This window comes from Cygnus olor, chromosome 4 (assembly GCF_009769625.2).
Source record: "Cygnus olor isolate bCygOlo1 chromosome 4, bCygOlo1.pri.v2, whole genome shotgun sequence".
Lineage (NCBI taxonomy): Eukaryota > Metazoa > Chordata > Aves > Anseriformes > Anatidae > Cygnus > Cygnus olor.
This window is the reverse complement of record NC_049172.1, coordinates 32,730,785-32,752,722: the sequence shown is the minus strand read 5'-3', so window position 1 is coordinate 32,752,722 and position 21,938 is coordinate 32,730,785. Positions and strand designations below refer to the sequence as shown.

The 21,938-nt window shown below is 39.5% G+C and overlaps 1 protein-coding gene across 6 annotated transcripts in view; it reads right to left on the bottom strand.

Moving 5' to 3' along the window:
* Positions 1-21,938, bottom strand: part of FBXW7 (F-box and WD repeat domain containing 7) — a 167,680-nt gene that overhangs the window by 91,310 nt on the left and 54,432 nt on the right. For 3 of the 6 annotated variants that reach the window (XM_040555390.1, XM_040555393.1, XM_040555389.1), the window contains exon 2: positions 6,184-6,741. In XM_040555390.1, the coding sequence (XP_040411324.1) occupies positions 6,184-6,672 (489 nt within the window). In that variant the 5' untranslated portion in view covers positions 6,673-6,741. Of the gene's footprint in view, positions 1-4,541; positions 5,015-5,059; positions 5,527-6,183; positions 6,742-20,624; positions 20,641-21,938 lie in introns of those variants that run through there. The other 3 variants (XM_040555391.1, XM_040555396.1, XM_040555394.1) reach the window with 3 other exon arrangements.

Here is a 21,938-nt window from a genome sequence, read left to right as displayed (position 1 = left end):
ACACTCACTTCCCAAAGGTCAGCATTGCTTTAGTTTTCCTTTCTTTCCATGTATTTCTAAAAAGCTTTGTTTGCTACTAACCTAATAAATAAATAACAACCTAACAATAAACAATAAATTTAACCTAACAATAAATTTACACTTGCACATAGGAGCCACTTTTCAATTCACACAGGCATGAACTGCCCTGTGCAATCTTCCTTACAATAGCCACTTAATCTCCTTTAGTTTAAAAAATTGATACTATCCTTCCACACAAAACCAAAATTATTGAAAAATAAATCTTTGATATCCTTGTGCCCTATGTACCAGCTCGGAACAAGCACCACAGAGTAAAAAATTCTCTCCCAGTCTGCACGATTTGGGAGCTCAAAGCTAAGTATTTGAATTTTAGGTTTGCTTCAGAACTTTAAGTCTGGAAATGTAAGCTCCCAGGAACAAGCCTGTGGTACACGCTGACCTAGCTCCACTGAAGCCAAGCCAGCTTATTTGGTCTCCCCGCCACTCTCCAAGGTCGACGGACAAACAGAACAAGGAGTGTAATGCTGATACTCACACACTCACACCTCCCAGTGCCTTTGTGGTCAAACAGGCACGGTGAATATGGAACCTGGAATCAGAGGTCACTGTAACCAAAGTGCCCCACTTTTACCAGAAAAATAAGCTGCTTCTCAGCCTTTACCATTGCTGTATGTTGTATATGAGAGGAATCAAATTATTAGCTTTAAATAATGCAGCAAATGCTCAAATATAGCAACTGCTGAAGGGGTATCAACGTGGTTTTTGTTGTTACAGATCCAACTCTATATCCCTCAAGAAGTTTTTAATCTGTATTTTAGCTACTCTCTTTTCTGACTTGGCAAGTCAGAGCGGGGCTGTACCCTGCCGAATGCCTGACCCTTCCGGAGGAGTCAGGCTCGCCATCACATAACGCTTCAAGTGCGATCCAAATCGTTGCCACAGAAATATCACTTTCACATTAATATACCCTAATTTTCTAAGCTTCATGACAACCTCAATTGAAAAAAAGAAAGAAAATAAATGTTTAAGAGGGTTTGTTAGGCCTACAATGACTCTTGTTGAGCAGTACCTGTTGTCCAGAACCACTGAGCACGGCCACACATGGCCAATCTACCTCTACCTCTTCACAGAGATTTTAAAATTCGGGTCCCTATAGAATACATGCAAGTACCTTCAGTACTTTCCATTTACTCCCTTCAAAACACAATTTGTAGAGAAATATTAAATGGCTCCAGAAATCCTGTCAGGAACTGGAGGGTGTGGTGTGAAAGTAAGAGCTTATATCAAAATTCAAGATAGCACCTGTCTAAGGCGAGACGCAGACTTCAAGATGAGCGAAAGCTGTCACGCACCTCTCCCAACAACCGGTCTCCTACTTGTACAGCACAAGATTTTTGCCTTAGACATAATAAATTGTAGGTTCTGTATAATCTTCAGATTGTTCTCCTCTTTTGCCAGAGACCAGCTTCAAGCATGCAAGCAGGAGCAAGAAAGGAAACATACCTTGATACCACAACATGACCTAGAGCACCTAACTGGCTTTGGTACTCTGGTATGAAGTAGTTACTTGTCTTAATCATAAAAAACTGTAACAATATTCACTGGAACACAACTAACCCTCATCAGGAATATTTATTTTTATTTTTTAAAGTGACTGTTTCCTAACTGAGATAGCTTCAACATAGGACAAAACATAACATAGAATTTTAAATAAATGAAAAACTAATAGATCAAAGTTAAAAATTTGTGGTAGCTTTGGTGTAAGTGATCATGATTTCTTTTTTCACCATTCTGCAATATTTTTCAAGTCCAACCCAAAGCCAAATAAACCTGTAACTTATTTAAACTGTATGGGAACATTTTCTAAGATAATCAAGATGTCATTACTCCTCTAAGAAAACATCAAAGCAACTAAACAAAAACAACTCATCTTGATGGGAAAAAAGCAATTAAAAACAACAGATTTGATTATACCGAGGATGACAGCTGTTAATATTAAAGTTAATATTAAAAACTAGAAGTTGTAGAAATAGTTAAGCAAACAAAATCTTAAATAAGCAAGGATGTTAATTTACGTAAGCTATTCCCCAGTGACAGTGACTACCAGCTATATTGTCCTTGCAGTGTTACAGAATACCGCATTTACTGAGGGATAAAAGCATTTAAGGGCAGTTGCTATGAAATATCTGATATATTGTAAATATATGTTTGCTCATGTTGTGGTTTAACTGTAGCACAATCATTCCTAAAGAACTCAAGCGATACGAAGTCATCAAAGGGAACTGGCAATGGATGCTGTGCATACAATGCAACCAGAAAAGAATCAGCATCAGGAGTACGTTCCTGAAAGCCTTGCATGTATTACTTATTTTACCCTACTGTGCCGTTTTGTATTTTTATATAACAGACATGACAAACAACATTTGACAGGAGATAGACTGAAGGGAGTGAAAATTAACTGTTAAGGATCTAATGGGGATACACTGGGTACAAGAAAACTATTCACTTGAACACACCCAAGCATCAATTCAATTTTCTAGTTGCGAAGAATACAGACCATACTTACAGGACAGAAAGCTCTCTGAAAAAGTCTTGCATCATGTTGGGCAGAGCAGCCGGACATGAAATCCCAATGCCTTGCTGCAGTCAAAGGTGTTAATGTGATTGTTTGTAACATGAACAGGCAATACATAGTACGAATAAATTTTAATTGGCCTCCTTGCAAGAACTGAGGTTCTAGCATCTACAGTTCGGATGAATGTTCAAAAATCAGTGTTAAGGGAAGTACCATAATGAGAATAGGAAAATATGTCTGTTGGACACAGTGCCCTAAGTACCTACGTGTAGGAGACCTTTCAGGAGTGAACTTGATCCCTTTATGTACACAAAATGAAGACAAGTTAAACAGCTCTTCAGTTCAGCAGGAAAACAATAGAATACAATGGTCAAAAAAGACAGAGTAAAAAGGCAGAGTAGAATAAAGGTACAGAAATTTAAACACAATTCAGTGAAACAACCAAGAGTTCTGACAGATTTGCCTTGCTGGACTGTTTTCTTTTATAAAAAGCAAAAACATTTGAACAATCTTCTTTAGCTTGCACAGAAGTCAACACAAAGCAGCCTAACATTTTAAGCAGGGGACTGTAACACAGTCACAAAGACCCTTCTAGATTCCTAAGGCACTCCTGGTGAATGCAACAAAGACTCTCCCGTACCCTCTCATTTTAAGGGCACACACCCTTTCGTCATAACATTTTCAGAACATTATGGAAACAATTACTGCAATTGCTTCCATGGAACAGTAATATCAAGCAAATATTTACATATTTTATTTATATATAATCCTACATATTGCGTAAAACATACATTATAAATATATAAAAACATTTATATAAAAATGTTTTAGCCATTCTGATTGGGTTTATCAGCTAGAACAGTCAGCTTGCTGCTGTCAAGTGGCCGTCTAAGATGATGGGTGCCCAACGCAACCGGCATATACCATGTTACTTGGGAACCTTGCCATGTCCTTCCTTAACATCACATGATCCCACAGGCCAATAAGCAAAAAGTAAAAAATAAAAAAACATATTACAAAGAGACTTTATTCAGTAGTTTATAAGGCGAAGAAAAACAGAAAGACAAAGAACAGATATCCAAAAGTTCATATGAGTGCACAAAAACAGTTACGACTGTAGCAGTTGCTGTTTTATTCAGTTTTACTCCTATCCCCTGATAGTTGGTTCTGATGAAAACACCCTGTACGTTGCCAGCATTGCTCCATACAGCTATATCAAACTAGCAACTGCGTTGGATCAGCAACGTACGCCTCTGAGCAGCAGGGTTTACATCTGACATAGAAACAGTAGAGCGGCGGATTCAGTCCCCACAGCTGATACTGGTGGTGCAAAGCAAGGTTCACAGGAATACAGAATACAGCAAGGGAGCCCATAACTCAGCCAGAGAGACGAGGAGAAGAGCTGTACTAGACTACAAATGCCGAGAAGCATATCTGAAACACTACAAGTAAGTCTACGAGGTTTGAGTCTCCTGGGATGAGTCCATCTCCAACAAGTACAAACAAATACTGCCGATAAACCTACAAATACCCCTTTTTCTTCCCAAAAGCAGCATATTCATTTGTCATGAATGAATTACCAGAGTAGAAATAAACGTGCTCTGGCACAGCAGTATTTCTACAATATTTCCTAACACAGAATGTGTTCCTATGGTTAGATTTTGTTTTATTAAGGAATTGGTAAGAATTAATGAAGCATTACTGCATAACCATGACCTCGAGCAGTGCCAGCTCAAGCAGCTTTCTACCTGTGCTGCTCCTTCAGGTATACAGTTAAAACTATCAAAAATAAAGTCACGCCATGAATCAAAAACAATTCCCAAAGACGATTTCCGCTACCTAGCTCCCCAAACAGGTCTTGCAGGAGCACAGCCTGAGGGCACAGCACAGATGAAAATGGCCAGCACTGCATGGAAACAAAATGCAAAGCAACTATCAGACAACACAGAAATTGTGTATCTATATGAAAATCTCTGAGACAAGCTCCTTTAGGCAAAACTTCCTTGAAATATTGATTTATATTGAACGTGCCTTAAAATATTTTTGAAAATTACATTCATTATTAGAGATGATACAAAAAAGCTTCAGAACTGATCATGTTCTGCTCAGTTCATACATACTTTGAGTATGGTTAGTTACAAAGAAAAATAAGCTTTTGAGTCAGAGACTTTACATGTATTTCTGAGCGTAAACATATCTTACATTAAGTATCAAGTCCAAACTGGATGGATGCAAGTTGTTATACAATCATCAACAAGTAACACTGAACTTTGGAAAACCAAATCATCAGATTAAAAACAGCATGTAGAAAGCTAACTGAATGACATGAAATTTGACTGCATCACAGCATTTCATTCCAAGTTAGAAAGCGTATACTTCAGAAGCTTGAACAGTAGAATTATAAAGTTGTATCATTTCCTAAAAAAACACATGAAAACATTATGACTTTTCTCAACAAACTAATCAGCAATACCAAAAACGTATTGCTGCAGCTTCAAGAAGCAAATATTCATCCTATTTACCTGTTCTGGTGTGTCTTCAAGACTGATTATCAATACATTTATATTCATAGTCATACAAATAGGGAGCCCTGTTAATTGATTCTGTGTTTTTGTTTTACATCAGTTTTCAGAAAAACAAGTATGTTGTAAGAATTTGAGGGTATCCTGTTTTATTTTTGAAAGGTTGAAGGAAACAAAGTGTTTTATTACCAATTTATGATGATTACAAAATTGGCACACAGGTTTAAGAACAATGCTCTTCCACAAAGCCACTTCCCTGCTCCTCCCTTTCATTAGGCAGTATCACCGCTATCATTATTCTTTCAGATTTTGCTGCTGCTAAAAGTTAAGATAATTCCTTCTTCTTGAGGTATTTGGAAAACATGGTGAACTCCTAATGAACAATGGATCTAAAATGTTGGGTGATACTTGTAACAATAAAAATGGTACTATTTATTTTCAAATTATTGTTGCAAACTGGAAATTCTCAATCATTAAACACAATTTACAAGCTCCTTTCAAGTAGAATATCATACAGCATTATGCAATGACTGTAAATGAATGATTCGCTATTACTTTCTTTTAAATCCATATGTTGTCAGTGAAATCACTGTGACCTGTCTAGAAGGAAGAACTTTAAGTTTCTGTAATATTTCACAGTAACTTTTCATGACAAACACTTTGAACTAGATCTCACAGACCACCATATACACACAACTGCTTACCTTTTTTCTTGCCTGCTTTGAAAAAGAAAACATCATAAATAACCCCTGGAGAGTCTTATTAAGGGTATGAGTCAGCATATGAAATATTTTTTAAAACAACCCTGTTCTTTTTAAAACAGTCTTCGAGAGCTCTAGTCCCTTAAAAGGAGTACTTATTCATGTCAAATGCCTGCAGATTTTTTGATTATTAACAGTTAGAACAATACAGTTTCAGAATTTATGTAGTCCACAAACTAAGTTCTTTAGGAAACAAAGTCTTTGCCTCAGTTTAAAACTTCAGTTTCAGTTTATATATAGATATTTTCCAAAATCCAGAGTTAACCAAGATTAAGAATACAAAAAAAAAAAATCAGTTTCTCACCTTTGTCTTTGTGTAGAATGGTGATGACTGGTGAATGGGCAAGTCCATGAGGCTATTGGAATTTGTGACACTGTTACTGTTAGCATGCTCATCTTCTCTACTGCTGTCATCAGACTGATCAAAATCATCACTCTCCTGGTCCATTTCCTCCTCCTCTTCCACCTCCTCCTCTTGATCACCAGCATGTTCATCATCATCTTCCTCTTGGTTACAAGTGGATTCTTCATCCACTGTAATAAGTCTATTGTTATTTTCTTCTAACTGTTCCTGCTGGGATTCATGTCTGTCATCAAATCCAGGTTCTTCTCCTCGTATCTCCCCATTCCTCCCAATATGCTGCTCCTCTTGTTGTCGTCTTTGCTGCTGCTCCTCCTCTTCTACAACCCGATTCATCTGCTCCTCATCTACTTGGCTTGAGGAAGCATTACCTCGAAGAGATCCACCAGTTCGTCGCCTCTTGCTGCCCACAGAGAGCAGTTCCTGATTCATTTCCAAAAGCCAGCTTGCTACTTCTTGGACCTTGGCTAGGCTATCTGAAGATGCAAATGCTTTCACATTCTAAGGAGACCAAAAAAAAAGTGGAAAATTACAAGCTATATTTTTGATTACATAAGGCATAAAAAATATGACTACATTGTATTACTCCCAACAACTTGAAATTCCAAGCAACAAGGAGCAGTTTCAACTTCAGATTGAATTTTTTCAGTACAGTGTCAACTTTTTATCAAGAGAGTCATTTCTACTATCATATAGTCTGAGCATGATCTCTGTAAACACTGGATTCTGCAAAATTCCTAAGTTTTTCAGAACTACTTGCATGTGAATATACATGCCAAGAGAAAACAACCGGCTTCTTAGCTGTGCGTAGCGCCCTGTGCTCAGGTGTACACACAGCTCTCACTCAGCATGTTAAGCCATACAAGGGATCCAGAAAGCACAACGACAGCGTTGGAAAGGAGCACAAGTGCCCCATCTCACAGTAGGAGCAGCAAAGGACTTTGTTTCCACAAGTCCTTCAGTAGAGGAAGACATTCTTCAACCCACTCTTCTCCCACCCACACATCCACAAAAGAACAACTCCATATCTTCAGAAAGTCTACCACCTGTCAGCTTGTTCGCTTGTTTTGTTTGTTTTTAAAATCAGACCAGAAAACTCTAGAGCCTTGGATGACAGAGGTCTGAACAGATAAACGCCATCTTTGCTGTACGGTATTTTTAAAAATACTAAATTTATTGCTGAGGGGACAGGAAGGTCCCAGAAACCATAGCTCAAGTCATTTCATTGTGTTGTAATGTAAAAGCCACAGAAACACATTTACAGATGGTTTTAAAGTCTTGCTTTGAGAGGAACTCATAGATGGCATTCTACACACTTGGTCTCCCTCTCCTGCAGGGAAATAATACTTAAATCCCAAAGACATGGTTCTCAAGTTTCCACATATCTAAGCAGATGACAATCGCCCCCAAATAAATCCTCATGAACTGAAAAGCTGAAATGCATTCCAAGCAAGCGTCCACTAGCAATTAGTTCCAATCCATGAACTAGAGGCTAACAATAAAAGACAATTTAGCTATACATGTCAAGGCAAGGACATGACGGAAACAGCAGAGACTGTGCTGACTTCTTCTGCTTTTACCAGGGGAAAAACCCAGCAGGGCACTGGGTTGCACGTGACCCGAACCAGAAGCTAACAACTCCAACCTTGAGTGCAATGGGCATCAGAAATAAACATGTTTAATTTTCTATACGTACTAAGTAGTACTTGAGAAAGATGCCATTAAGAGAGCACTCTAAGAGATATATTTTCACTTAACTTTTTTCTCAGCGTATTTGAGTGATGCTTAACTCCATTTCATCATGCAATTCAAATGTGGTTGTGAATACAACCTGATGCTAGCACAAGTTATTTATCAGGCTTGCTACATAGTTTAGGCATTATGAACATCACAACAGTACATCTTACTTTCTCAGAAAAAATGAGAAGATTTGGATTTTTTGAAGCACTTAGTCACTTAAAAAAATTAATACTTAAAAGGTCTGTATAAGAAATCTACACCTTCCCTGTCTAACAGTTTTAACTTCCACCACAATTCTCTAGTCACAAATGAAGCTTAAGAGTTTTAAACATTCTTCAGTATCACCAGCTTTATTTTAAATATATGCAACTACCTGTTTAGGACATACTTGCTAAAGCTGTAAATGCTACACCTGTTTCTAATATTTCAAACATACTTTCAATTTTACCTATAAGCAACTAACATGAAAGGTCAGCATTAAAATAACATATCAGATGACAATAATAATAATAATAAAATGTATCAGATTCTGCTAACTGCTTAAGTGACAACAATAACTCTAATGTTACTGTTAATAACAGGCCTAAATGAAATTCCAGCCAATCAAAAAGATGATATGCTAGTTTTATTACGGATTTTTAGTTATTCTTCCATTTTTGCAGTGACCATTGGTTCACAAGGGTAGCTTCAGTCAAACACAACTTCCATTTCACCCTGTATCTAAACGAACAAACTCAACTTGTTTTTTCCAGAAGCCTATAAAATGCATTATCAGAATTTAATTACAAGCAGTGCTACATCAGAAAGCATCAATATGCAAAGAGCTGATACATTCGCTGAAGCACAGATGGATGTACATTATCTGAGAGATGTGAAACATTAAAGCTGCCTTCTGTCACGCAAGTGCTTGCAGAATTAACTGCTGCCAGCTAATACACAAGATGCAACCATTTCCATACGTAAGGTAGGTATGGAACAACAAGGGATTATTATTTTGCAGGATGAAGACTACCAGAGAACTAAGACGTGTTTTCATCTAGCGCTGGGCCTCCTTCACATGCACTCTGAGCCCCGTACTTATATCACAGAATCATTGAATATCCTGAGTTGGAAGGGACCCACAAGGAGCATCGAGTACAACATACTATCACATCGGTACCAGGAAGCTGTTGCTTTTTCTGCCCACCTCAGGCTGGAGTGAGAAATTCAGACAGCCACCAAAGCGTGACAGGGCAGCGGCAATGCTTGCATACGTGTTAACATGCAAACCTCACTGAACTCGGCCAGCAAGTCTGGCAGGCAACACCCAGGGAAGTTTCCTAACACTTTCAGCAGGTCACTGTATGGAAATACAAGGAATCCCTCAGGAAAACGGAAGTCCTGCAAGGGAGCCAACAGTGAACACCGAGCCTCAGAACACGCCTCCAACTACGTTCAACGTTAAATGCTGCTCATGCTGAATTCTTTGGCTTTATCCATTTCACATGCACAGAAAATAGATTAAAGAAATAACCCAGAAAAACAGTAGCTCAAAACCAGCTGTAAGAAGTGCCAAGCAACACCGGGGAAGTACAGGGAAATTCCTCAGGACTGTCAGCCGCAGCAGGCTCCGCTCTGTGAGGAGAGGAAGGTGAGCGTGCCGCGGCTTGCTTTCCCGCCAAAACCTTTCAGTCCCCCCAGCAGATCCGAGAGTCATTACACATTTTTAAACTTATAAAAACATAACTGTGGGAATGCCTGGAAATCTCCATATGTACTCTCTATTAGGCTCTCTATTAGGCGCTTTTATCACTTAAAACTCTAAGTCAGGAAAAAAAAAGGAAAGGAGGTCAGAGGCAGAGAGGGCAGGGTGGGGGTAGCGAGGCTGTTTCGTGTTGTTTTGTGTGGCAAAACTTGAAAAGGTTATAAAGACTTAGCTTCCAAGTGAGAGATGCAGAAAAGCAGTCAGTGAAAAGAGAATAGTTACATCTGGCAAATCTCAGTTACAATATGGTTTATGAGAAGTGGATGTTCACGGAATAAATATTCTTGAGATTACCAATTTGGTAGACAAGGAATTGGGTTAACAAAAAACTTAGATACTGGATTAAACCCTTCCTAACATACTAATATAGATAACCCTGTAAAAAATTAAGTATATTACACTGAATAATACTGACTTGTAATTCAGAGATGAAAAAAGAGACGGTAGAAAAGAAAAATCCCGCCCAAGCCAAGGATCTTCCACAATTTCCTGTCAACATCCCACTCTGCCTTCTGAAAGAAAATAAAACCCCCGTACGTGCAGCCTGCCCAAGTTTGGCACAAGGTCTGCATTAGCAAACGGAGCTGTGCGAAGGAGCCAGCAACCCCAGACCTGCTCGGGGAGCAGGGAGAGGGCTGTTACCCCCATAGCAGCTCTGTCCCTAGGGCTGGAGCATCCCCGACAAGCCGGAGAACAGCTCCTGGCTTAGATTCACCTGAAAAGGCGTGCTGGGACAGCTGTGTTTTCCTGCTAGACTGCAAGCGTGGCCCATCAGGAGTTACACTTGAAAAAAGAGATTTTATTCTCTTGATCCAGAATAAAATACTAAGGGCAATGCACCTAAGGGTGACTAAACATCAGACCTGCCAGCCACCTTTGACCTGTTAAATCCATTTGAAAAACATGCCTATGAAGAGAATTAAATGCAGGAAGCAGCTAGAAATGAACAACAAAAAACATCAATAAGATTGCAAACCCCCTTCTAGACCAAAAAAAAAAAGGACTTGGACCGTAAGGCCATAACAACTGACAATAGGCAGCACTGCACACAAGTATCCTACGTGCTGTAAAAAGAACATGTTGGATGTAATGATTGGATTACTAGCCCCAACGTTCCCATATGGGAAAGACTTTGAACAAGTAACAAACCAAAACAGCCAATATGCAGTAACTGGAAACAAACTATACAAAGTCTAAGGTAGAAACCAGCACTTTTGTAGACTACGGTACTGGACAATTATCCTCATGCAAGGACTTAAAGAAGACAAGACAATTCAGATAAAGCCACACCTTAAACTAAATTTTTGAGCTTTAAACAGAAATTATAGGAGATTAATTTTGCTGCATTACACAGGGTGGTAAGCTGGATCATAGCAATGGCCTCCTCCAGTCATAAAGTTCTGAGCTTAATATCTTATGAGGAACTGGAAAATTAACACACCTTCTATACTTCCATCATCAGAAAATGTACATCTGAGCAAGACGAACATCTAACTTTTTTAAAATTTCAGTAGCTTTGAAGCAAAACGCATCATTCTCAGTGCATTGCATTCTACAGCAAGACAAGTAGACATGCATTTTCCAAGCATAAAGCCACTTCTTCCAAAGGTATACACACCTCAATTTGCTCATCCAGCCAATTCACAGCCCCAACCTCCACACAAATCAGCTGCTAAAAAGTTTCTCTGCTCCTGCTCTACCCTTGCCCTGCCCAGCATCTCTCTGCTACCACTTTTTTTTCTTTACTCAAGACTGATCAGCAGACAAGATAGAGTAGAGCAGCACACGCAGCCTCTGTTGGATAAGAAATCATCCTGCTCCCTTATGCAATCTCTTTAAGATCCTTTACCAGCGATTCATGTTGTTTTAGTGCAAAATGGTCAGAGTAACCAACATGAAAATTACAGTGCTCCTTTAATGACTTATGTCAAACATAAACCTGACAGCATGTGAAAAACTACACTAAGCATCCAGTAAATTAAAAAAAAAAAATAAAAGGAAACAAAACAAACACAGTTAAGGTTTCCCCGTGCAAATTTAATTAAGTCCAGCTGCCTCTAATCTTCTTGTGTGGCCAGTTTGAATTACCTCTCCTCCTTAATATAATCTGGTCCCAACTTTTTATCTGCCTTCTCAGGCTTTTCATCAAGTCTCTGTGCCCTAGCCAAAAAGACCTAAGTCTTTTTGAACAAAGACAATTCCAGTTTTCCCACAACATGGGGTCTACTGCAAGATGTCTCTCCCTTCTGTTCACCTGCTTCTCTTAGCCCAACAATCTTATTTCACCAGACCTCACCCATTTTCTCCCTGCTTCATCATCCAAATTTACCATCTCCTAGGACTGCCTCTTAGGACAGCCCCCTCTCTAACCCTCTGCCTCCATGTCCCAAACCCCTTTAGCCTGCAGTGCTAATTTTCAGTCCCATACTTTGCCCTGTTCTGATCAATTCCCTGCAAAACAAGTTTAGATGAGACACAATAGCTGATGATATGTGGGTATTAAAGAGCACAAGAGAGCAACATCCCTTGCTATCAATTACAGGGACAAACACAGGAAAGCAATTGAAAGAAAATTTAGCTCTGGGTTGGAAAGACAATGGGGATATGGAAGATCTATCATGTAATCATAATTCCTCTTAGTAAACACAGGTAAGGTATGAAATACAAGACAAAACATTAAATAGCATACAAAACCCACCAGACAATAAGATTACAGAAGAAAGAGTTTGGGAAACATGAGAAATTACTATGGGAAATTACTATGGGAATTTAGCAGTGCTTCAGCTGAGTGGCATGAAAATAAAATATCAGAGGTGGAAGATGAATTAGGACCTTTCATGGGCAAAAGTTTAGAAGAAACAGCTTGAGCTCCAAGCAGTCAACATACTTTTTCTTTAGATAACGATAAAGTAAGTATGATATCTATTTACTTTATACAGATTAAGGTATTTTATACGAACAAATCAAGGGTCCAGCACTCATTGCATTCTTCTGACCTCCAGCTATACTCATACAAATGTTTCAAACCGCAGATGTCCAAATCCTCCTTAGAATTCAACTGCTGAATCAAAGGGAACATTTTCTGCTCAATAGGTCTTGGTCCTGTTAGCATAGGAGAATAAATTTTCCTTTTATGGATCTATCCTTTCTTCCCTTTACATTATTTTTTTCCACAGTATTTCCACATGATCTTCATTTGTACACTTTGAACATCAGCACAGAACATTAACTTTTAATGTCCATTCTCTATTCAGAAACAAATAACTTCATATTGCATGTTTAAGTGGGTGAATAAAACTCTTTTAAGCCATTACAGTAAAAGCCCAGGCTCTTCAAGACAGATTCCCTTAACTCTTCAGACAGTGACTGTGGGCAGAGTCCGAAAAGCTGCAAAAGGCACAATGCTCTTGCTTGCTCTGTACAGGCAGGGCACACAGATTCATTAGCGACACAATCACCCGCAAGGTTCATGCACACACACACACACAGAATTTGGATTACTTATAGCTAAAATATGTTCTGCAATTTCTCTGTCTTCACAACATCAAGAGGAATGCTAGATCTTAACTCCATGAACCAGAACCCCATTTCTTCTCTCTTCAAAAACAGGAAAAATGCTCTGGCTAAAACATTACACAGAAGAGACCTAGCCCAGAAAGACTTCTTGCTCATCTTCTTCTAACTCACCTGAGTTCAAGTTGCAGAAGTTTTTAACAACAGAATCATGATATAAAATGTACTATTAGAGACCCACTAACAAAATTAAAGCAGTCAACACAAAATAGAAAGAGAGGAAACCACTGAACTTTTCTATAAACACTTCTCTGCAAGAAATTCATGGCCTTAGTTCTTGTATTTGAGATGTTAAAAATATATGCATTTTCCTCGTTTCAAAAAGGAGGAGAAAAATACCATAGCAAATTACTGAGTAGTATTTTATCCGGGGTATGTTTTTACCTTAGAACTTGATACTTAAGGAAATGAGAATTACTGCAAAATACCGTGGGGGTAAGGATAGGGTGGTAATTAGAGGAAAATGGTAAAGCAATCCACTGAGGACACTGCTGAAAGACTCCATCATCTAGTAATAGGAAAACAATATAAAATTAAAATCTTAAGTCCTTTTCCCCAAAAGCCATATCACAACTGACAATTATCAACACAGAGTTATTGAAGAAATAGAGAGCTCATGTCTATACACCAAGAATATTGCTCTTACCTCTCAGCTCACAGAAAACTAAGATCAACAAAGTTACTCCTCCTTTTTAATTTTGTTTTCTGATGTTTTCAAGAGTGAATGGATATAAATGGGGAATAAAATAATTTAAAATCCTTGAAAGATCATCATGGGAGGCAACAATCCGCAACAGAAAATCAGTATTATGACTGATTTTACTGTGTTCGTATAAATAATCATGTTATTTTTAGTAGTTACATCAATAATAACTGTTATACAGGAGATGGCTGGTGTATCTTTTCAACAACTACTCTTTGAAGTAAAAAGGAATAATCTGTAAAACGTGACAAGTTAACTATCACGTGTAACTAATGACAGGCTTCTTCCCTTTTCCTCAGAAAATGAAAAGCAGCAAAAAGCTTGGAGGAGTTTAAAGGGTGCCAAGATTTCCAGCAGCTATTGAAAACAACGTTAAGACAGGCAAGTCCTCCATACAGTCCTCCATGCTGCCACTTCATCTGTAATGTTAATCAGTGTCCTTTTTCTCACTGAAAGGATCTCTGAGCTAGAAAGGTAAAGCACAATTTTCAATTACATTCTTATCCTTGTGCTTTGACAGTTTTACCATGACTTGGATTCCTATATTAATTTTACCTCTCTAAATGAAAGCTTACCTTGCATAATTAATGCATACAGTTTAAAAAAATAATACTGTTTTTTGACAAAACAGATTACTACATGAAGCCTGCAGTATTGCTACTACTAGCAATACAGAACTAGCATGCTCGTTTGTTCAGTTTAGAATAGCAAGTTTCTTTCTTGATATTTCAGTCTCATTTAAAGTATGCCCTCTGTGCATACTAATAAAGAGAAGTTTATTGCCAAAAACAAGCAGTAGATCATACTTAACAGCAACATAATCAAAATATCTTTAGTTACATTACTAGAGAAGCACATGGGCTGAAAAATTCTCAGATTAGATAAATAGAGCAGGCAGATAATTATAGTCTTGCGATTTAAAGATGTTGTTGCGTGCCTACTTAGCAAAGCCTAGAAATGTAGAAACAGGATTGTCCCAACTCTTACTTCATGCTAAATATACATGTAATAAAGATTTTCTCTCTAAAAAAAAAAAAAACTCAACCCCAGTCATCACACAACAAGGGTGACAACTCTTGCAGTTCAGCAGGACACTACACAGTTCTTAAAATGTCATCGGTTTGGGAAATTGGAAGGTTGGTTTTACTCCTCCTGCCCCTTCCCTAAACTAAGCTAAAGAGTTTTGGGATCTGTGGTAGTTAAGATAGCTTTCCAAGCTGGCCCCTAATCTCCACAGATCACCCTCAGACCCGTACACCTGTATTGCCTGTATCTAAAGTCCTTGAGGTCAGTCTTACAGCTCCATCAATAGCACTGCATACGCAGACCTTCCCAGCTGCCTGGAAGAACACCATTTAGGATGCTTTTATGCAGCTCAAGGCCTTTTATCCATAGGAAAGGAGCCATAGGAGAGAGGAGGATCACACTCCTAGTCTTGCTTTCTAGTAGTAACTCCAGTTAAGCCATGCTGGAGCATTACATACCATGGAAAACTCTCCTGAGAAAATGCACCAGTTAAGCTCTATGTTCCAACAGAAAAAACTGAACCCAGATCAACCCATCAGTACCACACTATTTTTAAGCAAGCAGGCAATGTGATTATCATGCAGAAATGACTACTTTGTTCCTAAGTATCTAGCTGAACAGGGATTTTATCTAATAGACAAGAAGCAAGGTCCAACCACTGAATGCTGAAATTAGAAAAATCCAAATGGAATTAACTATGAGAATAATTACTCACTCTAATAGCTTACTAGGAAGATAGTAAATTCATCACGGCTAAGTCTTAAATTAGAGAAATACTCCCTCTTAGCTCAGCAGGCACATTTAAAAGCTGCAGAACACGTAGCACGAGCCCAGCTGCCCAAGCACAGTTAGCTGGCTGCCCCTGCCTGGGAGCACACATGAGCAAGAGTTGCTGTTGTCACCTCCTCTCCGCTCCGACAGTGCCACAGGTTACCCAACTGCTGATTAAAAAGTGCCTAGTTCCACTGTAGAGAGATCTCAAGACCATCAAGCTTAACACGCATGCTAGTAGCTGGCACGGCCAAAACAGCCTTACTGTAAATTTTTCTCCAGCATCCACAACAGTGCTGGACGTGGCCCCTGGGCAAGGATGCATTTCCAATGGAAAAACCTACAGACCTTAGCGGTACGTTATGCCGAGCTGCTTTACAAAGCCACTCACATAGCCTGTTACCTCGCACGGTGCTGCTTTGCAAAACAGTATCATAAGAGCAATACATAAATAACTTCCAAGCAGAACTGCTCATTATTAATGCAAAATATTTGAAGGTAAAAGCAAAACAGCACTTGGCAGCAAGAGTGCTGCCATTAAGATGCTTGGTCTAAAAACCTCAAAGTGATTTATAGAGTACCCAAATGACTTCTCTGTCTCCGTTTCTTTCCTGTCCACTAATCATAAAAGTCATTTTGGGTACATTTCCCCAAATTATGGGTTTTACTGATAGTGAATTGCAATTTTACCAGATGGCCAGTGTCAGCTTCTGGCAAAACGGCAGCATGATTTCTTGGACAGAATCTCTAACTGAAAGGCTGCAGAAGTGCAGCACAAACAGGCAGATGCACAGAACAGAAAGGTGAACCTGGAACACAGCAAAAGAGACGGACAGAAGAGGTGAACTTCAGCTGAAGTAGACCTTGAGGACAGAGAGCAATTGCATTTAGTTAAATTTAAACTGAATTTAGTGAAGTTTAAATGGGAGGAAGGAGGAAATTAATGCCAAGTACTAAACTTTCCTAACTGAGATGAACAGCTCTAGTGTGTAATGACAACACACAAACAGATGAACACATGCACACTCACTTTGTGCTGAAAATCTTTCCAGCGGTTAAAAAGGAAAACACCACAGGACTGAAGCTGAGAGAAGTGTAAATCGAGCAAGCACCAAGAATAATCTTCTCCTTGGCTGTCCAGAAGTTTCATGGCATAGCACAACGTTCTCAAGAAGCTGAAAATAATACAGTCTCTTTTGAGACCTATCAGATAGATATCAGAGATCTATCCGATAGACATTATGGACAGAGCAGCTCTGGTGCATAAGCTGCAATGCCACTGCTTGAACATCCAGTCAAAAATATTAAGAGCTCTACAGCTAAATAGACATAGAAGGTCCCATGGTACAATGTCTGTAAATGGGCTCAAGCACTGCTAATTAAGAAATATAGCTTCATTTAAAAAAATGGTGTGTTCAGACTGAATTTCTAGAAAAGACTACCAGGTTGTTGTACAAATAAGGAACAGCTTACCAGAGATTAAAGAGCTATCTATTAATACAAATGCTACTTTTTTTCTTTTTCCACAAGGTGAAAAAAATCCCCAAGTCTTGCCAAGCTATCACTAACAATACTTTGTATATGAAGATCCATAGTGGTAAGGCTACTGTCTAAAATTTCTATTTTCATTTCCTGTTTTCAGTTGCCTATTCTTTAAGAAAGTTTGAAGGACTATTATCTACAACATTCAGCTGTCATGTAGTTCTAATTGCTACGAAAAATTCCAGTAATTCTATCAGTACTGCTAATGCAGCTGGGAGTAAAAGGCTGTAATACATTACAGACTTTTTTTTTTTATTTAGGCCTAGTTCAGCAGAGCTATAAACTGAATTTCTGAGATAAGAAAAGGTAGCTGGGGATCAGGTTGGGGTAGAAAATATGCTTCATGCAATCAACACAAGATACTAACACTGGTGTAATCTTACCATTTGGGGGGAAAAATACAGATCAGCTCTATTCCTGTGAGATTGCTGTAAAAGAACAAGGAGTAATACATATTTTATGAAGAATATCTATCTGTCCACTGTCTGACTTCATATCTTATGGTCTGCTATGTACATTCAATCAGATTTTGTGCAGTATCTGCTGGGCAATATTGGCTCCATTCTGAATACTGTGTTTTCAAAGCTGAACTCAAGAAACATGTACTTTCATCCAGAGCTAGTCAATGAACTCATTAAATGCCTTTGCATCAACATCTCATAAGAAGTCTTTGACCTCCTTTTTTTTTCCTTTTAATAAAAGCCAGAAATACAAATAAAGAAGAATAATGGCAGCATTTACCAGACTTGCTGAAATCTGTTAATACATTGGTTTGTTTGCATTTTCAGCATCTTCAGCATAAGAAAGACGTAAGTACAACAAGGTCACATACTAGTGGGACACAGCAGAACCAATTCCCTTCTTAGCGTCTCACTTAAAAGCAAGGAAAAAAAAAATTCAGTCTCCACACTGTATTAAAAACAGCAAATATCTTCTCATTAACCTCACTTCTCCAGAACAACGTTTACCACACGTTGGTTCCTGAGTGTTATGTTCTCTGCGTCACCGGGAAGCTTTCCGGCAGCAGATCGAAGCTCTGACCTTGCAGAACAACAAGGCGCTTGCTGACAAACAGTATGTGCGACTGCCAGGTTCGAAGGAAGATGATAACCCAACCTGTGTAAAAGAATCTGGCCCCTGCCCAGACAGACTCTTAGCAGGCTCCACTGGAGAAATGGAAATGGTTGCAATTACTGTTATTGGTTTAATGCCCTTAAGATGGCTCTCTGAGAATCTTATTTCAGTAACTGATTAAGCAGTATGTTCAGCAGCAGGGCATTTGCCTGCCAACCTAAGGAAACTTCAGTTTGCTCGGCCAAACTCTGTGACTGGGAAAGTAATTTGGGGTATCTGCATGACCAGAGATGAAACTAGGTACCTGGAAATGAATATTAGATGGCCTTCAACATTAGGGACAGGGAGGCAATCAAGTGCCCTTTAAAATCCCATGAAGCAATCGACTCTAGGTATTCCGTGTTCCTGCTCTACGGCACTTTCTTGCTACAGAAAGGTGCTGTGAACACAAGCAGGGAGAAGAGCTGAGTCCAAGACTGGGCAGCACTGACCCCAGGAAGAAGGAACAAAGAAATCATTTAACTGAACTACCAACCTAAAGATGTACTGGCAAAACCTGTACAAATACAAACGCTCTTAAAATTTGAAATTTGGGTCATAAATCAATTGCAGAAAGTAACAGGTTGTAGAGGGAGACCCTTCTCTGAGGCTAACGCCAGTAAAGATGCTGCTGCCCCTCTGCCACAGGACGTTGCTGGCGAAGCTCCACCAAGAGCCAACTGCAGGAGTGCCACCTAACCCACCCCACGTCAGGCAGGTCAGCAAGCTCCCCAGTCAGAACAAACTGGCACCGGATTAAAAGTGACTAATGTGACCCATTCTGAGGACAGCAGACCGTACACCCTTCCAGGGCAGGTAACAGCCTGGGGCTGATTAACATCTTACACCACTGCAGAACGAACACCTGCCCATAAACTTTATGCTATATTCTGCAATAAAAGCAAGCCGTGCTTCATTGCTAGTATTAGGGATCTAAACTTGGCTATTGAGGTTGGCAGAAGCCACATATCAAAGACCCAAATCAATACACTTGTCCAGCAGCTTGCTGTCTTTTGAACTTCTCGTGGGAAGTCCAGAGAAACAAATGGCAAAGTTATTTTGTGCGGGTCAGGAAGAAGTTAGGGATGCAGTTTTTTAACTGAAAGTTAGTTCTACCTTCTTTCTCTTTCCTCTTCACATAAATATGGTTGCACTGTCACAACTAATTCATATTAGGTATATGAATAAAGCTGTGCCAGTAAAAACTACTTGATGTTAACTTAGCAGCATCCACACTGCAGAACGACATGGTAATGACAACAGGAAGACAGAGGAGTGCTACTGACCTTAAATACACTGGTGTGTTTCTTTGTACAATTCCTGTATGCAGAGAAATGCTTGCTTTAAGACCACTTTAGAAAGAATTGATGCACTGTCAGAGATTATTTCAACATAATGTGGTTCAGCTTGAACCGGCTATAACAAATTCTTACATAGTGCAGGAAAACTTCTTACCCTCATCCCCATCTGACGCAGAAAGCAGATAAAGCACAAATACTATAAAGTTGGTGGAGAGGTTGCCAAGTCCCCAAACCAAATTAAGCCAATTTCAAGCAGGTTCCCCCTCTGAACGGTATTTCATTTCTTCCCTCTTAAGTACCCTTTCCCAAATGCAGACAACCAAAGACTTTTGTTTTATAGCCTGATCCACCAGCTGTTAATATGACAAACACTCTTACAGACAACAACTAGGTAGGTAAATATTTTCCAATATTTCAGAGTATTTTTTCTCCTTTTTTGACAATGTGCATGTATTGAAATGAAGCTAGTCCCTCATTTAATCCCTGCTTGACAGCAGATGCATAAAGAGCTAAAAAGGCACATTAGAATCCTTTTCCAAATACGAACAGATTGCTTTAAGTCTAAGACAGACGGTATTCAAAGGAAGCCTTTTCCACTCCTGTCTTACTCTTTAAACCCATGTATGCCACTTGCCTGATGGCACACAAAACAACAGTTACCAATTCCAAATGAATGCCTTCAAATCGGCCAGTTAAAGTTTTGCTGTAAGCACGTGTGCATCCCATACAGACTGCTGTCTCACCAAACCACCAGTCTGCCAGAGCTGCACCTGCTTCTCACGCAGAGCTGGGACAATTTCTTTGCACCTGTGAACCCACCACAACGGCGGCTGCAAGCAGGAAAGGCACCAATGTCACTGTCTTGACCCACCTCTAGTGCAGGCCGGTCCACCTTCCTGACTTTTCAAGGGTGCTGTCAGTGCAGATGCATGCAGATGAAGAGTCATCACTGACCTTCCAGGACAGCAGAGCCAAACAGCAGCAGCTGTATTGATCAGACACAGACCGCACTGCTTCCATCCAGACCTGGTGTCCGTCCTTGCTGCTGCGTCAGGTGTACGGTGTGGCAAAGGACAGCTGCTCTGTCACGGAGCTGCTGCACAGTTCTTGGAAATCAGCACAATTCCAGAGCACGTAGATGAAGTTACTTTGGCCCTCGTGAAAGGCGCCTTGATGTTCAAAGGGAAAGATTTGTCAGACAGCTGGTAACAGGTGGAAATGCAAAGCAGATGATATGGTACAGTCTGTGAGACAAGGGTCTCTCGTACGTGCCACACACAGCCCCAAAATGACAGGAAGGGAAACCCAAAGAGCCTAACACTGACAGCACAGGGAACAGAGCTCTGCGATGCACGGGACAGGGCACGCTTCTGAGTTGGCTGGTCATTTTCTAACAGAGAAAAGTTGTTCAAAGAAAAGACTGGCAAAATAACCTAAAAAAAAATTAAGGCCATTTTCAAATTAACTCAGAACGTGTGTTTATCACTACCACGTAAAAAAGATGTGTGGAACACTCCAGCTGTTAGCAGCTGTATTTCACTACGACTGTTTCTGCTGTTTTAATGCCAAGTTGGAATATGTTCTGAATAATACTTCGGGTGGCAGCAGCTACAGCACCACCACAAACAGGGTTTCTGCTTTTGTCGTCCTTACTGGAAAACCTGGCTGATTAGGTTATGTCCTATGATGGGCACAGCTGGAAGCCTGTAGATCGGGCCTTACAGTAATCCACCAGCCTAAAAGGGGTTTTAGTAACTGTAAGGCATTCTCTCACTATACAGCTCAACTTCTCAAAAGGCCCACTCCTAAACAAAGAAAAACAGAACACAGTACGAACCATCCTGACCATGTGAAGCCCAATTCATCCACAGGGACTTCAAGTCTGTTTCTATCTTAATATTTCTCATAATCTATATCTGGACTTCCATATTCTCAGATGCAGGCAGGGCTGATTAACAGATGGTACCATTCTGTCCAAAGTTTAAAAATCACTTTTTGCTCACCAGGACATCAGAGTCATCTATTTGCTCGACAGTAGCGATGATTAGATATAAATTCCATCATGATAGAAAAAATACAGTTGAACTAAGGCATTTACATTTCCATTCCTATCATCTTGACACTTGGGAAATATCTAGCAAACAAGATTTTATTTTCTCCAATATAAATCCAAGAAAAAAAAAAT